Source organism: Syngnathus leptorhynchus, chromosome 4, assembly GCF_054491065.1.
Source record: "Syngnathus leptorhynchus isolate UIUO chromosome 4, UIUO_Slep, whole genome shotgun sequence".
Lineage (NCBI taxonomy): Eukaryota > Metazoa > Chordata > Actinopteri > Syngnathiformes > Syngnathidae > Syngnathus > Syngnathus leptorhynchus.
The window spans coordinates 11,007,817-11,025,186 of NC_141198.1; the positions used below are offsets into that span (position 1 = coordinate 11,007,817).

At 40.6% G+C, this 17,370-nt stretch overlaps 3 protein-coding genes across 5 annotated transcripts; 1 reads left to right on the plus strand and 2 right to left on the minus strand.

The window, feature by feature from the left end:
* Window positions 1–33: 33 nt before the first annotated feature.
* tpcn1 (two pore segment channel 1) lies at window positions 34–8,737 on the minus strand. Of its 2 annotated transcripts, none has more exons than XM_085909935.1 (27): window positions 8,376–8,737; window positions 8,046–8,140; window positions 6,752–6,888; window positions 6,426–6,602; window positions 6,240–6,353; window positions 5,999–6,129; window positions 5,748–5,836; window positions 5,465–5,499; window positions 5,297–5,355; window positions 5,120–5,219; window positions 4,533–4,649; window positions 4,301–4,425; window positions 4,164–4,212; window positions 4,024–4,087; window positions 3,895–3,939; window positions 3,777–3,833; window positions 3,644–3,697; window positions 2,793–2,865; window positions 2,606–2,713; window positions 2,349–2,510; window positions 2,150–2,262; window positions 1,944–1,990; window positions 1,795–1,863; window positions 1,617–1,713; window positions 1,422–1,495; window positions 1,150–1,239; window positions 34–758 (listed from the first exon to the last, which is right to left on the minus strand). In XM_085909935.1, exons 2-27 carry the CDS (start codon window positions 8,137–8,139, stop codon window positions 615–617), a joined length of 2,424 nt encoding a protein of 807 aa, XP_085766061.1. In that variant the 5' UTR covers window position 8,140; window positions 8,376–8,737; the 3' UTR covers window positions 34–614. The 2 variants fall into 2 exon arrangements, with proteins under 2 accessions (XP_085766061.1, XP_085766060.1); XM_085909934.1 differs by having other exon boundaries at window positions 1,356–1,495; window positions 8,376–8,710.
* Window positions 8,263–12,939, plus strand: drc10 (dynein regulatory complex subunit 10). 2 transcript variants are annotated; one of them, XM_085909938.1, is made up of 5 exons: window positions 8,263–8,861; window positions 9,395–10,061; window positions 10,318–10,539; window positions 10,623–10,694; window positions 11,597–12,939. In XM_085909938.1, the coding sequence occupies exons 2-5, from the start codon at window positions 9,411–9,413 to the stop codon at window positions 11,891–11,893; spliced, it is 1,242 nt and encodes a 413-aa protein (XP_085766064.1). In that variant the 5' UTR covers window positions 8,263–8,861; window positions 9,395–9,410; the 3' UTR covers window positions 11,894–12,939. The 2 variants fall into 2 exon arrangements, with proteins under 2 accessions (XP_085766064.1, XP_085766065.1); XM_085909939.1 differs by lacking the exon at window positions 8,263–8,861 and adding an exon at window positions 9,236–9,288.
* Window positions 12,806–15,082, minus strand: cfap73 (cilia and flagella associated protein 73). Its single transcript, XM_085909940.1, has 7 exons — window positions 14,990–15,082; window positions 14,719–14,853; window positions 14,389–14,481; window positions 13,818–14,009; window positions 13,322–13,543; window positions 13,092–13,250; window positions 12,806–13,032 (listed from the first exon to the last, which is right to left on the minus strand). The coding sequence occupies exons 2-7, from the start codon at window positions 14,848–14,850 to the stop codon at window positions 12,940–12,942; spliced, it is 891 nt and encodes a 296-aa protein (XP_085766066.1). The 5' UTR covers window positions 14,851–14,853; window positions 14,990–15,082; the 3' UTR covers window positions 12,806–12,939.
* Between the last annotated feature and the right edge of the window lie 2,288 nt (window positions 15,083–17,370).

The window sequence follows — 17,370 nt, forward strand, 5'->3', positions numbered from 1 at the left end:
AGTTGAAATACAGACTCTACAAACACCAAGGCGTTGTGTTACACAGAAATATAACAATTTAATACAGTACAAAGATAAAGTGATGATCTTGGTTCGTTTTAGTCACTATACAAAATTGATTTGATAAGCTAGGAATTCAGCAGTAAGTATTGAATGTAGATTTGGACACCCTCAGGTACTATTACTGCATTCAAATATTGCATGGATATTGCTTCTTGGGCTCACTTAGGACCTCAATAGTTAAGCTGTTGAGAAAACGTACTAGTCATCATCATCATTTGACATTTTTCATAGCAGCCCAACTTTGGTTAAATGGGCTTTTTAAATAGTCACAAAAGACCTCCACCATTATATGTATATGTACATTACATATTGTAAGAGAAGTATTATTAACAGGCTCCTCCCATAAAGTTGAATGGTCCCTGGCAAATGTCTGACAGAGCAGTGGACCTGCTGTCTCTCCGGTGTGAGGACATGGTGTCCTCATCTCACATCTGTTCAACAGACACCAGACCGGCTCCCACTGTGTGAAAAGGTGAGTGTGTTGGGGTAGGGTGGGATTAGAAGTCCCGGAGTGAAACAATTGTTTGTAATATCACTGCCGCATGACTTGCTCAGTTAATACTGTAAGGTCCAGTATGTGAATTTAGCTGAGGCGTAGGCACAAAAGGCGGATTGGAGGTGGGACTGTCCAAGTCGGGTTCTTGATTTTGGTCTGGCTGAGGCAGGTTTTCCTTTGAATACTCCAAATACCACACCTGGAAGAAGTAGAGGAACAGCGACAGATTAAAAGATGCAATCGTACCAGCTTTATAGTCATTAAGGCTCTGTGATTTAAAAAATGCTATTAGTTAGATAAGGCCTCTTGCAAAAAAAATAAATAAACTTGAACTACATCAAACACAGACATTCAAGTTTGTAGTGACCCACACAATTTCATGTTTTCTATGAATACAAATTTTTATTTCAAACAAAATTCTGCTTTTAAGTCAAGTACGGTAGCTTAATGCTAACATCGGGAAATGTCATACACAGATTTACATTTGTGTAGTTGTTGACCTACATTTTGGTGTTTACAAAAGAAAATACACCAGGCAGCTTGGACCTTTGGAGTAAATCCAGCCAATGGTGACAAATGTCTGTTCTTACCTGCATCTCTTCTTCATACATTTTCATGCTGAGGTCACCCTTCGTCCTTGACCTCCGCCCTTGGTATAACAGAGGTGAGTTTTGTTCACCCTGAAGCAAAAAGAGCGGAAGTTTTTTTTGGGGGGGGGGGGATTGTTGGTTTGTTTTCTTAAACTGAACAAAGTTGAAAAGTATGGGAGTTCTGGTTTATTTTTATTTTTTTTTACCCCACAGCGGTCCATGGCTTGCATGACTCCCACCATAGAGCTGAGAGACGACTGTCCGGCACATGCCTGCTTGTAAAATTCCAGAGTGGACAGAGCTTCGTCACGGCTCACTTCTACTTCGAACACGATTCCATTCTCATCTAGAGCGCACACACACGTGAACATGACTTCAGTGTTTTAAGCAATACTGCCCCATAGAACAAAGATCATTTTTGACTTTGACACACACGCACACACTAAGAAAGACACAGTGCGTCCCACCCTCTGGGTTCTCCAGCATTTCCCGGTTCTTGCGGCTGTAGTTCATGCGGAAAACAAAGGCATCCAGAATGAAGGCCACGATAATGGTCATGACCACCTGAAAGGTGCACAAAGCAACGTTGCAGGTTAAACAAGAAAGCAAAGTGAAAAGCGTCTGGTGACACACATCGAGCCTCACCATGGTGACGATGTAGAAGGTCATGAAGTAGAGACGACTCCAGTGGCTGGTCATGGAGGTCACTCCTTCCTACAGAGCAAGGGAGCATGGTAGCCAGCAGTCAAGCAGCAGCAAACAGGATATAACATCATCTGAGGACATCATCTCACCATTGTGATGTACCAGTTGTTCACAACAGTCAGCTCAAAGAGAGTGACTGGAGAAAGAAGAAAACACAAGCAAACATACTTAAAGGGAAATCACCCATCATTTTTTATGTAAAAAAAAAAAAAGAATTGTTCAAGCACAGATGTTCCAATACGATGCAATATAAACTGTTTTTTTTTTTCATAGAAGAAAGAAACTGGAGTCGTACCAAAGCTGCTAAGGATGTTGTTGAAGTTGTTGAGATAATAGTAGCCTCCCACCACTGTTTTATTGCCAATTGTCACGTTGACCTGCCTGTAGGAGTCGGCCACTGTGCTGGTACTGAAGATTGACACAAAGTGGAAGAGATGTACTTGTGTTACTTTCTTGATCCTGAAGAGCAAAGGAACGCAATTTCAGCAACTTACTTGCAGCAGTTGGGGTAAATCACATCAGCAAAGAATTCCATGCCCACAATGGCAAACGAGTAGTAGAAGATGATCAAGGTCAAACCCAGACTGGCCATCCTGGGTAGGAGTTCAAACATGGTGTCCAACACGTTGCGATACCTCTTCTTGATCTTAAACAACCTGCAATTATGTGTTGCATAAAAATAGTCACAAAGGCTCAACGTTGCTTTAACAAACTCATCGGACGGGTGTTACAAGTACAGATGAGAACGCACCGAAGGAGCTGAAGCGGCCGTAGCACAACGATGAAGTAGAAAGGCTCCATATTCAAGGCGAGCGTAATCAGACCCAGGAAGGCAGACGCGGTCACGGAGAAGTCAAACCTGGACAGAAAGAGAACAACAATACGGGTCTGAGATTTTTGAATGCGAGCTCTTGTTCAAAATAGAAACGAGTACTCACAGATTCCACCCAGAGCTGAAATAAGCCAGCGGTCCCAAGCCTGAGATCTTCAACAGCACCTCCACACCATAAACTCAAAAGTGGAATAAGCAGAATTACAACAAGGCAATGACAACAAATCCCAAACAATCAAGATGGCGGCCAAGAAAATGATCAGATATGAACTTTTGACGTTGAAGGCCACTCTGTTCCTCTGTTATTGTTTCTTTATGTTTTGCCTTTTATAGGACAAGGAACCATATTAGGCCATTTGGATCTTGTTGACTACAGAAACAGGTCTTGCTTCTCTTTTCTCGTTAAAAGGAAACTTATTGAGTCTGCCTTTTTCTAATCTTGACGATGATGTTTTTGTATATGAACGCTCCTGTTCAGAGTCTGCATATGTTGGACAGCAAGACGCTCTGAGATTTATCAATAAATGCGGATTTCTCACTCACCAGTGTACCTTGTACTCGACAAAGTCAGCTGGGCTTTTCGGCGCACACGTCGTCTTGGACATTGGTATGTTTTCAGTTGTAAAGCTATTCTAGGCTACATTGCCGAGAACTTTTTTGGGTTGATTATGAAGGATGCATTGTGTAATTTGTATTAGTCTGGCTTTGTGCAGTTTTTTGTTCCCCAAGTTCTAACAACTGTCTGCTCCTTTTTTTACTGAGTAACTCTTACTCGTGTTAAAATTTTGTTTGAACAAAATACCTAGACTTATATGGTGAAGCATGTAACGTTTACAAAGATAGTTGCTTGTCCTGTAAAGGCTTCAATTGTCTTTAATTGTACATCATTCAAACGACATGGTTCAATAACGACCCTAATTTGTGTGTTTGTGGATTAAAGTGTGCAAGCCTGCTCACTGGTAAGGAAGACCGTATAATTCCATGGCACCAATTTTGACCAGGAGAAGCCACCTGCCGGACAAATGATATCCCGTAGTCAGATTTATCGAGTTTTGTCCGACGCATTGGCGGCACAAGAAAAATGACTTACTCTCAAGTGTGAACGTCTCCACGAGGATCCACACGCCGTTGATGGCCACGACCACATCTGTTGTACATAGGGAGACAGTTAGGGGCAAGTACCAATTAAAATCCTCAGAAATACTTACACATTGTGTACTGGAAGGCCTTAGACTTCACCATCAGGTTGATGCCTGTGAACATCGAGGATGCAAGTTAAAAAAAAAAATGAGAGGATGAGATTTTGGAAGATAACAAAGGGGCTAGAGAGAACTTGCCTTTTAAAATAATGTAGGCTGTGTGTGGGAGGTCATCAAACCAGTGTTCCCCACTGCGTCGTGCCTACACAACACATATGCTTACATAAGCGACAGCACCGATAGAATTCTGCCATGTTCAATACATGTTAGCTCTTTACCTTCCAGTTAAGACCCGTCACCTCATAGAACTTATAAAAGTCCTGCAGACTAGAGGAGAGTCAAAAACACACATTCAAAGATGTACTAAACTGTGAGAGCAAAATCTGATTTAGAGTGATGGAGCGAGGTCACTGACCTGAGCATAGGAGCACCAGATCTGTTAAGAGCTTTATAGGTAAGGAAACGGTCTCTGGCAGACATCCGTGGTCTGTAATAACGCATCAGGCCATCAAACTGTTTCAGTGAGACACCCGTTGGCCTCTGAAAGGAAATGGCAGACACGTATTAAGAGAGCTTGTCAGTCGTCAGAGTGGCTGCGGATGCTTTGAAGCTTGGAGTGGCGAAAACACACAGCGTTATTTTTATACCTGCCGGCTGACTAAGAGCTGGAAGGCGTGGTCGACAGCAGAGCGCTTGTGAAGCAACAGAGACTTGAACTTCATCTTCTCCACATCATTAAATGTGTCAAACACCACTGCAAGGAGCTGCACACAAGAGTGAAAAGCAAACCAGCTACTGAAGGGGGAGTCAACAAGATTGCTTGAGAAGTATGAAAATGTATGCCTCAGCTTTTATTGTGCGGGGAAGTACCCACAGGACTCGCGGTTTGCTATTTGTGGATTTAATTTTAGAACATATCCATTATTTGCTGGTTTTGTAGTGAGACCAGAGCAAAAAAAGAAATATTACTTTGGCGCCATCTTGTGGACTCTTTGTGTTGGTGCAGTTATTTGTCCATACGTGTTGTCACAACAGTTTGTGTTCATGTAATGGTTAGTAGGCAATCTAATATTATTAAGCATCAAGAAGGTGGTTTCCATTTCCCCTTGTGTCAACCGTGTCTTACTTAAACATTTGGCTGTATTTAGAAAATCAAGTTGAGAACTCCTGAGTATTCTTTGACCACTGCTATATCAGTGATGATGTGCAAAATACAATTTAAAAAAGGTTGTACCAGGTTCATGATGAAGTAGAGCTCAATGGAGAGGTAGACAATGAAGAACACACAGGACCAGCGGTTCTTTGCGTACGCCGGCATCATCACGTCAGGGAAACTGCAAGAAAATGCAGATGAAACTCATGTTGGTTTGTTTGTGCGTCACATGACAGCGTCAGATGCTGCTGCGCTTACTTTGCTGTGGTCAGCAGTACAAAGAGGCTAACCATGCTGTTCTCCATTGTGTCGAAGTACTGCGGTGACCACAGATGCTCAAAATCAGGAAATAAGACAGCAACACACCCAAACAAACACACAAAGGGAGTCTCAAGGCTGAGAACATTAAATTAAACTCCAACTTACTGGATCTGATGTGTTTGTAGAGAAGAGGCAGAAACCTGGGTTGAGAGGAGGGGAAAAAAAAAAAAGAATAGTAGCACTTAAAAATTGCTCTATAAAACATGATCACTTTTGGTAAATGTGGACCAAAAACGATTACCATCATGGTTCTTTAAAGATTTATGAGAATAAAGTAACATTTAAGATTTCAAGAACACAAAGAAAAAGTATGAGTGATCAGGTTTACTCACGAGTTACTGGATCCCCCAAAAAATAATGCGCACTTTTCATAATAAACAATTCTCACCCAGGATCGCGAATATGACCATGAAGAAGAGCAGTAGTAGGAGAATGTCAATAAACGGTGGGAGGGACTGGAAGATCTGCCGCAAATTTCTGATTGGATGAGAGAAATGCTGTTAGTTGCCTTTGGTGATCCTTTTAAGTCATATGCAAGGAGGCTGTTTATGGTTACGTGCAAACGTCTATTTCTTTCTTTATTTTTTTTCAGGAAAGAGAAAAAAAAAAACCATTGAATCATAGTGTAGGCCAGCCTACCTGCGCACAGCACCGCAGTATCTACAGTCCACCAGGAATATTGGTCTAAGTGCTCGGGTCACTCGCATGTGGGACGTCTGTCGGACCAGAACCACTATGGCCTCTACAAACTGCAGCAGCAACACACATGCCTGGAGACAGACGACACCAAGACCCGAAGCAAATTAATCTTGTAAGTCAAGGTAAGAAGACTGCATTTGTCAAGACTTGTAAAACATTCTACAAGGTCTCCATCAGTTACCTTCACCATGGTCCTCTTGTGTCGTATGAAGGTGTGGAAGCCCAGCCAGCGAAGCTTCATGCACAGCTCAAACGCCACAATAACCAAGGCTAGGAGCTCCAGAGTGGCGTGGATCTGCACACGGTATATCCCACATGCTCAGCAAATGTTTTACATTTATGTAGAGGAGCGGCCATATTTACTCACGTAGACGTCCAAACGCAGCGAAGGCACGGCGGGAGCTTCGCACAGCGACAGCGTCATGAGCAGAAGGCCTGTTAGCAGCTCCATCATATAAAAGAGGTGGTTGTGGGCAAAGAGGTACGCCGCCAGCGCCTTGGGGTTCCGAGGATGGGTGAAGAACTTGTCATTGTTCTCGCCCTCCTGTAGGTGACATTCAGAAGAAACGGGACACTTCTGGTTTGAATGACATCATCACGACAGAAAGTTCTTAGCATGAGTTTACACGTACATTCGACCATGTCAAATCGGTACTCACGCTGCTGTACTCTTGCATATGCACGTGTGAATACCTGCAAGAAGATGGCCGCCTCCTGGTAGTTCATCTCCCAGCTTTGCCGTATAGACGCATCGGGTGCTCGGTGGATTTGAGACCCAGATGTTGACGTCAAGCCGCTATTTCTTACATCATAGTTTCCAGCACCTCCATCTGGAAGAATACACAAGTAGTGTAAAGAGTTGCAGGGTTGAGTTCAAAATAGGTCAACCATCGTAGCAATCCCTTTGTATCTGCGAGCAAAAGGAGGTCCTTCTAGAGCTTTGGGTGCATTTGTCTGTGGTTGAAGTCGACACTACGTGTTATTTACTGTCTTACGGTCTTGTTTCAGCTTCCACACAGATGGCCTAACATTCCACAAGACTGATGTGAACTGCAGCGACTCTTCAGTGCTGTCAACATCACGTGAGTGTCCAGGACACGCGAAGAAAGCAAAGTGTGAATCGATTTAAAACAAGAGTTTAAAAATAACTCCTGGTGCTTCAGCCATGAACTTTGAATCCAAGTTTTCATCTTATTAGAGATAAAGTTAGGACTCTGTGCATTGTATCAAAAATACACAGATTAAACCAAAGGGGGGAAAAAAGACCAGAAAAACATAATCTACCCTACTCCGCAGTGTAAAACTCAAATTCCATTCCAGTTGTTTGGCGGGAAAAAAAAAAAATCATCTGTCACACTCACTATTTCTATCGAGCTAAACAATCATGAACAAGAGCTTCTCCACCCCTCTGTCATCATGTGACCTGTCATATGATTTATAACTAGTCCATTTTAAGAAATCCAATTTCAAGAGTTGCCTCAGTCCAGAAAAGTCACCCAAGAATTCTCCTGATGTTTCCTTCTAATCCGACACTCCCTGCCATCCTGGAAAACAACCGCTCCTCTTCCTGTTCAGTTCAAGATCCAGTCTACTCAAGCCCAACATTCAGACATTCTACACATGGCCACCAAAGTGGGGCGAGGGGAACAATTGCGGCAGCAGTTTCTCTGATGACTCACTTATGTAACTTGTTTGAGGGGAACACAAAAATGAGTGGATGCTTGAACGTCCTACAAAAGTTGTCGAATAGTAAGACTTTTTCTCCATTTTGTTTGCTTCTAAATGTGGAGATGTGCAAAACTGGACTCATCACAACTCCAGAATTCTTCAAAAGCCTGCACTATTTGTGGATTATCATCTTCAATGGAACACTTTGAAAGATTACACACAATTTTCTCTCGTTCTTCTCGTATTTTTCAAGTGAAGTCATTGATTGATTGACTGCTTCAACTTAAATGGTGTTTAAAACAATTGTAGCTGTACTTACTCTCGTCTCCCTTCGCTGGGTCTTCGTTGAGTAAATCGCTGTTTACATCATCCCAGGTGAGGATAAGAGGCACATCATCGTCGTCAACTTCCATTCTTTGATACAAATCAAACATCAATGTTACAATCTCGATCTACTGGGGTCAAATACATTTCAAGAGAGGAGCTAGCTAGCTACACGAGTACATGGTAAAACTGCTCTCAATAAAATGTAACAAGCTAACTCTAAACTTGTTAGCGTGCTGTATGACAGCAAGACAAGCAATGTGAAATTAAAATGTTTAGCATCGAAGTTACTATCGAGTTACTGTGCGAAAGACGAGTTGTTTACAGTTTTGGTTGTGTCCTAGAACGCAGGGGACATCTGTCACTGAATCAATTGGCTCAGAGTGTCACAAGCAAACGTCGCGGCATCCTCAGATTTCACTCCGTACCAACTCCGAAATTATTAGACGGCTTCACCAAACGCGACAAGTTCCTTTGAGTCTAGTTTGTCATAAACAACAACACCGATGTACGGTGGGCATTTAATCCGAGATCGACATTCAAATTGGCTTTCTGTAGGGCGGTGTTTTTTACGACAATTTCAGCAATTCACGGCAGTATGTTTCCAAAATAAAAGTATGCAATTTGTGTGTACAATATGAAACACTAACAATACGCATTTTATGGGCATATGAATACTGACTCGATTGATACATCAGAACATTTTAATAATTCGAGGCTAAATGAATATTTTGCTCGATCATATCATTGGGCCGCGGTTTTCGACCGTATCCTAGCAACAGTAAACATGTTTTGCGAGCGACAAGTCAAAGTAAGTCCCTTTCTGATCTTCAATACAACCTGTGTTTGTCGTTTTGTTTTGATAGCTCTCGTTGTTATGCATGTTTGAATTTGCCCACGACGAGCGACAATGTTCAGAGCAAAACAAAATTTACAGAACAGAGGGGGAAAAACACTGTCGAAGTGAAATATTTACTCTTGTGCCAAAGCAAATGTGATCAGAATAAAATATCGTTAACATTAAACTATGAATGAAATAAATAAAATATTGTTGAAAATGCAGTTTTTGTTTTAAGGTAGCTAAAACGCTTTTGAAGAACCCCAGTAACATGACGTCATCACATCGCTTTAGAAGGCTCTGACGTGGGAGCGTTGTCAAAAAATAAAAAACGTTGGAGGCATATTGTCACAATATACACACAGCAATAGCAAACTATTTTAGAAGAAATCAATCAATAGTAAGATATGCTACCTGTTTTATAATGAATATCTACATTGCAAAGCAGCAGCCAACATTTTATATGTAACTAATTGTCTCACATGTTATTGTTTTCTCTCCATTAGTGACAAGTTTGACAACATGTCTGAAGTTGAGGTGATAGAGCCGATAAATAGGGACAGCGCTGAGCTCTCATCCACTAGTCTGCAGCAAGATGACGATTGCGAGGCTCATCTTGATCAAGAGAAGCCCCAGCAGAAGCTCCTCTCTTCTGAGGCCCAGACCATCTCAAACATATTGGAGAACTGTATCAGTCAAATCGAGATAGCAGCATCTCTATCTGCCGTCCGCCAATCCGTCTGCTCGTGTGATGTTGTCCAAGAGGAGTTTAATAGGATCCTTGAGGTGCATCAGATGTTAACCAAAAGCCTGGAAACATCAAATGACCTCACAGAGGTCATAGGTGGACCGGCTGGTGAAGAAAGTGCAAGAAGGAAAAGGAAGGCTCTACTGGACAGAGAGTTCAAGTACTCTGTTAGGGATTTGCTCAGGTTTTTTCGCACCCACCCTGATATCATTATGGGCTTGAGACCAGAGGTTGGCATGGAAGTTGGGGAGACTGAATACACACTCATCGTAGGGCTGAAGAAATTTCATGTACATATGATAGAGAGGCTGCAGACCACCCCAGAAGAGGAAATACTGTTAGCTCTTGAGACAGTGTCACCTGACACAGAACTAATTGTCAAACTAGAACAAACAGCTGCAGCTATAATACAAAAAGATGTTGAGGTGAGTAGTCATCATTTTTGCATCCAAAATGGAATAGAAAATCTGTTTGGTGAGAGGTAGCTTCACAATCTGACAGATTTTAAGTATGCATTCTTGACCTGCCCTCTTTTTTAGTACATTGTTTTTACATAAAGAAAAAAAAAAGAGGTGTGTCAACTGTACAGTCATCCCTCATTACAAGTAGCAATAAAAATATATACTGTGACTCAGAACACTAAATGTCTGACCTCTCCCATTTTTTGGATTGAATTTTTAGATTTCCGAGAAGAAAGATGACATCGAAACTTTGGAGCGCCTTCTTAAGGAGAACCAGATAGAAGTAGTCGACTGGAAGCTTTTCGCCAATGAACAGTGCCAGTCCATCATCAAGGCTTCTCAAGAGAAGCAAGCCAGCGTCCAGCAGGAAATAGACCGACTCAACATTCGAATCCACACTTCCACACTTAAATTCAGAGAGGTGGAGAAAACACTTCAAGAGGTGCACTAACTTTTTTAGTATGGTTTTATGACATCATTTATGTGGAAGAGATGAAACGTACCCCGTGTTCTTTCCTTTGACAGATAAATGAAAATGTGGAGATGGAAATTGAGTACTTGCTCCAAAAGTTTGATGATGAAATACAAGAGCATCAGGTACAAATTTTTAAGACAGTGTTTTGTTTCATGTTAATCAATTGTAGCTAAGTAACATTGTTTATTGACTTGACTAGAATTATTGACGTAGATACCAAACCGAAGTCACTCATTTGAAAAATAATCAGGCCTTGCCTTACAGGTTCAGTTACAGTCTCATGATGCAAAACACTCAAATCTGAAGTCATTGTTTCCCACAGAAATTATTTAAGGAAAAAATAAATAATAACATCATTAAATAGAATAACCACAATTAAGGAGTTTATGTATCATGATAATTTAATGGCCATTATGCTACTCATGATGGTGTGCGACCTCCATGAACGGGTGAAAATGCTTAGCCGAGTTAATTTGATGATGAAAAGCACAATACCTTTAATTATGTTCAAATACAAGTTGTTTAAAGGTTTAATTACTGCGCCATAAATACCAGTTTTGATTCCTCATTGAAAGATGAAATTGTCCTTGTTTCATATTTAATTTTATCGTAAAATCGATCTATTTGTGGGAATTTACAATTAGAAGCAAGCACTTGCCTATTTTTCTCCAGCACACAGCTGTGTTCTGGAGTTCACTGCCGCCATGCTCGTCTCATGATGTCACTGGCAAATTTATGTTGTCAGTATGGCAATAAATTAAAATAGAAATAACCCTATTGTGATTTTTTTTAAATTCAACGTTGCTTTTTTTAAATTCCATTTATGAGCATACTGGGTACATAAAGCAGCCAAAGAAATTATGATTAGGACTAGCACGGCCAAAATAAAATAACTAGTCACTTAAAAAGAAAAAAAGAAAAAAAACGTCTCGAGTCATATGTCTGCAAGTGAGGAAGCGGATGTGGAGCTGTTCAAGACAAACCACGAAACATTAAAATCACTAACTCTGTCTTCATTCCTCAGACTGATCTGGAGTCATGTCAGTTGGATCTTGAGAGGGAGGAAGCGGAACGTGAAAGACTGGAGAAACCTTATGCTGATCTGGAGAAGGAGTACAACTACATCATGGAAAAGCGTCGGATTGCAGATGAGAAACGAGTTGCTGCGCTTAAGCTTAAGGTTGCTCTTTATTGTCAGTCATGGTGGAGGGGCTACTGTACTCGCAAATACTTGATCAGTAACCCCATCACGCCTCCGAAGAAGGGCAAAAAGGGCAAAGGCAAGGGTAAGGGCAAAGGCAAAGGCAAGAAGAAAAAATAGACCAGATTTCAAAGTCTGCAAAATACACAGTACGCAATTTTAGAAACATCTGGAATATTTGTTGGCTTCTTCCTAGTCCTACAGAATCTTGTCAAAAGATGATCTCAGATTTTACACCAGACGCCCTTCCTTACAAAACTCCCTCTTTTTTTTTTTCAAAGCCAATCCAGCCATCCAGCCACCATAAATGTTTCCTAAGAATGTTACATTCATTTACTTCAGATTCAGAACAATGGCAACCAGCTTCCTCTCTTATCCAAATCCAATATCCAACACAATCTACTGGATTGATATAATGAGCCCAATAATGAGTCAAATTAACCGTATCCGCTGAATCCACAGCTACACTTAAAAACTGTTTAGGTTAAAAATTGAGCCAACATCCTAGGTCGCTCTCATTTTTAATCTAAATTGGGTTGTTGTTATTGTTTTTTTTTTTTTTACTTTGTATATTTGGGGATAGTCATGCTGGAACATCAATTGGACATGGGTCCACCGGTTGTTGTTTTCTTCAACACATGATGGCAGTATGGGACTTCTCAATGGTGACATCCAGCTTTTGCTCCCTGCGAGTCATGCTCCGCTCTGGATTCAGTACAGAACCTGATGTTGACGACATTTAAAATGTGATCTATCAAAATTTGACATCTAAAAATGTCCGCCTGACATTGCACTGATTTCTATTTGGGCCCAACTGTCCTCATGGTGGCTCTCCATTTGAAGGAGGGTCAAAGATCACGTAGCAACAGGAGTCATTCAAAATGAATGAATGCCATGAGGAAAAGTTATATATTTGGATTTCTGTTGAGTTAACTCGGTTTCTATCTCTCACCTTCTTTCCTAGGTGATGTTGGTACATTTTTCTGAAAAATTAAGAATTGAAAATGTTTTTGATATTAAAAACAAGTTTATGTGACTCCATCTCCAACATATACAGCAAGTCATTCACTAACTATACATTTTATAATACACGTTCAAAGATCTTAAAACATGAAGACTGTATTCACATTTTAGATCCAAATCAAATAAAGTACTTTAAGTTTTGTTCATGGAACATTGATCTTTTCTTCATCATGTCTTTGTGCGCTACTTTGATGTTGTTTGACAATGTCCTTGTGGTCCTGGATGAACATCTTGATCTATAAGAGACAAAAAGATACGTGTCATTCTCCACTAGATCATCTGTCAGGCTACAAACCTTGTCCAGTTGTGTGTCGGTGTCACCCAGATGGACGCCTTTCTCGCCGTCCACATGACCGCCCGTCACTTCATAGAGGTTGAGTGCCGCCATCTTGATCAGGCCGAGCAGGAGTGTCTTCTTGGCTGCGGTGCCCTGAATGTGTTTCCACTTTGTCTCCTGCATAAAGAGAGGAGAAAAAAACCGATCATAAACATTCAATCTAGAATTCCTCTTAGTCAGTTTGCTACCCAGCGTTCCACTTTCGGCTGTGCCCTGTCCAGTTTGTGGTGCAGCTGTCCCAGCTGGTTACTGCGCTGCAGAAGCATCAAGCGATGCTGGCTGTTAAAGGTCACCAGGGCTTTCCTCTGCAGGTCCACCTGCTCCTCGGCTAACCTCCGCTTCTCACAGAGCTGCTCTCTGATGCGGAGAAGATTCTCTAGGTGACCTGCCAGAGATGCTTCATCTTCAAACTGGTAACACACACAAGCAAGACACAGGACAAAATTACATTTATGAAAGCGATTTTCTCTAAAGAGCCATATAACGTGTTATGAGGCACAGACTCTTAAAAAATGGCAAATTGTGTTAATAATTTGTTCATTTGTGCTTCAGCCTAATCAAGAAGGTCTTTCGTCCATTCGTGTGCATGATGTGCAGGAAGAATCTAGGGTCATTTAATATGGAATATTTCAGTACAAAGTTCTACATTGCTGTGCACTAATATTGATGACCTTGCCACCTTACCCGTGTTAGTTTGAACACCTGTTGCATGAAGTCCCGATACACTGCGTCTCTGTGCATGTGATGAAGGAGCTCCTGTTTTCTGTGCTGCACTTGAGCGTACTCTTCCTTCAACATCTCCAACTGGACTTCTTTCTCGCTCACCTCTTTCCTCTCTTTCTCTGCTTTTTTGATGTTCTGATCAGCATCTTGTTCCTTCACATGGAGGTTTTAGAAGGGAAATGATCCAAAAGTCACATTTGTTTGCTGTTAATTGTAAGGCAGTCAAAAGCTTGTCTTGTGGCACACTCAAGTGTTGTATGTATTTTGGGGATATGTAGAAGTTAGGGGTTTTAGATATTTATATTAGCATGTGGCATTGAAAATGATGATGAGGTCTTGTACAAACCCCGCTCTGGTCCTACCACTTAAGTAGCAGATCGAAAAATTGGTTTTCTAGCTCTTAGAATCAATTTCCTCCCCTGTATGCCCCACTTCATGATTTGAGATCTAAGCCAAATGTAAATGCAATAGTAATTTAAAGCATAGTAACGAGGTCTTGTTGTGAACCTCTGTGTGAAGTTATTGACCGTACCTTTGGAGAAATATCAAAGTTTGAGATTAATTCCTTGGCCTTCTTCGCCTCCTTGAGTAGCTCATCTTCACATTGTTGCAAACTCTTCAATTTCTTTGAGAACACAAAAGGCATATGATTACTTTGGGTATTTTAAGTGACTGGTGTAATATTAAATATGTGCCAGATTTTCACCATTATTATTAGTATTATTATTATTACTATTATTAATTTACAGCTCACAGCAACACTTTTTTTTTCATTGCATAAAAGCAGGCAATACTTTAGTCCTTCAACTTTGACCAAAGTCCTCAAGTATTTTTACTTTTGCAGCCAGTTTCCACAGCGCACCTGAAAGCGCTGCTCCGGTATGGTCATGAGATGTTCTTGCTCCCGGCGATCCTTCAGGAACTCAATGAGCGTGTCGTTCCTGTCACGGTACCTCCTCGTTGTCATCACCACGCAGCGTTCACCGTCAGACATGCTCTAGACAGAATAAAGCGCTTAATGAATATTGATAGTTCACACATGGACTGGCCGAGTTTCACCCAGCTTCGTGCACATTTCCTGTGAAATGATACCCCGGGAGCCTCAGAGATGATTCATGATGTCGAATACTCACGCAATGTTCAATTTGAAGGTTGACTCCGATACTTTAATTTACATTGGTGCCACTTTTCCAAATCTTGGAGCACTGAGTTGACATTGCTTCCGGTTGTTGCTATGGTAACATGTAGACAGTTGCGTGGATAATTTACATAAACAAGATTACCGCATCAAATAGTCAATTAAATAACGTTTTTAAGAATTAAAACAAAAACGTAGCTTGTAAAAGTCCTTTAATTAGATTTCCTCAACTTTTACTACATTGCTACATTGAATACATTTTTAAATACTTTTTTTTTTAATGCAGATGCATCGTATTTAAAGAAAATAGATACAACTTGAACTACACTTGTGCTATTTAAATTTAGTTAAAGGGATATTTTACTTGTTTAGCCATTTTCAGAAAAATATTTTTTTCTACAATTAATTAGATTTGTTTTCATTTATCTACAATTAATATTATTAAAACAGTAAAAATGACCAAAAATTGGCATCAGCGCTCAAGTAACAACAAATCACAGCTCAGCTGGTAAGCAAACCCAGAAAACATTTTCACCGCTGCAAATACCTGAACAAGTATACTTTTAACATTCTGCACAGTTTTGAACATTTAATACAATGATTCTTGGTGTACCAGTCGAGAGACACCCTACATTTGAACTCATTACAAAATCATGACTTTGTTGTTTTCTGATCCATTTCGTGATAAAACCACGCAATGAAAATACAATTTTAGAATGTGACAACAGCAGAATTTGCATACGGGACTTGAATGTGATGGCTCGACTGACAGGTGTTACAGATGTGAAATGTGTGACTTTTTCACTTAAAGCAAAAGTCACACTTAAAGTAACACCCTTGACCAAAGCATGCTACAGCACGTGACTACACAACACGCTCGCATCAAACTGACACAATGACATTTAGCATGATGAGTGTGTCACACATTGTGGTGTAAAACCATTTGAAGTAACTTCAAACTACTTGTGAGAACAATTTGATTGAGGGCAACTTTAAATAGACACTGGGCATTTCATTAGGTACACATAAAATCTAATATGATAATACAGATAACAATGGTCACATTTGTACAAAACAATGCTGCCATGCACACAAAACTTTCTCATATTCATCACCAAATAAGATTAATCTTGTGCAAGGCATCCATCCTTAAAATATATTACAAGATCTCAGGAAGGGTACGGTGTAACGGTGTAAGGTTGTAACACACAAGACAAGGTGACAGAGGCAGGTGGCATTAGCACACATAATGGAAATGTGATGTGCTCTTCTTTTTGCATAAACATCACCAGGTGATGCAGACAGAAGCGACATAGAAAAACCAGGAAAATGCATCTGCTGATTTAAATTGATTTAAATATGTACACACAGATGATGTGCTTTGAAGAAATAAGAAACGCTTGACCAAAGAGCAATGAAGAGGAAAAACAAAAACACACTGAGATGCCTCTCCATCTATATTTAATGAATGGCGGATAGCTTACTATGCACACCCACATACATGTACATTCATAGAGTGTACTTTATTAATACTAATGGAATGGAGTGCTATTATAATAAAAGCACGTTGTGTGAAGTGATGGGCCAAGTGGGAGCCTGAGAAGGTTGAGACATCACATGTATGTTAACTTCAGGAGAGCTTTTTAACTGCCTGGAAGGAAGAGCGGGAAATGGGAACTCTGTGTAAACTGTGAAAATTGTATTCAACAGCAACATTGTTCCTGAGTAGAGAAGGTACTTTTGCTCCAGTTTTCTGGGGGGAAAAAAAAAAAGTCCCTGTTAATCAGTCACATATGTCGAATATATTGATGGAAATAAGTTCGTAAAGAGTTTTGAATTGATCCAAAGTAAAGATCTTAATTCATCTCCTGGGTAGTGCTCTTTCTCTCATCAGTAGCCTTCAAACTAAGATTCGAAAGAGGGTTTTTTTCTTACTTCAAAATATATTATTGTAGGTTAGAAGGGGAGTGGGAGTACGTACCATAAATCCATTGAAAAAAAAAAAAAACATGAAACAAAACCAAAAAAGAAGCTCGACCAGCCCTTGACATTGTACCAATGGCAGCATTTAATAAAGAACACCCTTACTGGCTCGCAACCATGGCGGCAGCCAATTTAATTTCATCCACAAAGTTATTTCAAGGCAGTTTTCCAAAGGATCAGGCTGGACCAAACTCCTAGTACATTAAAGCGACCCAACATAACCCCATATGATCAAACACTTTGGCGACAGAAGCAAGGGAAAAAAAAAATCCCTGGCAGACTACGATCTACCGCAGCTGTATAAAATGAATTTGTCCTAATAATAGAGAATTTGATCGGGGGGACACTCCCCTGATATTGCCAAATCTGGGTTTGATCAGTAACCACAGACTG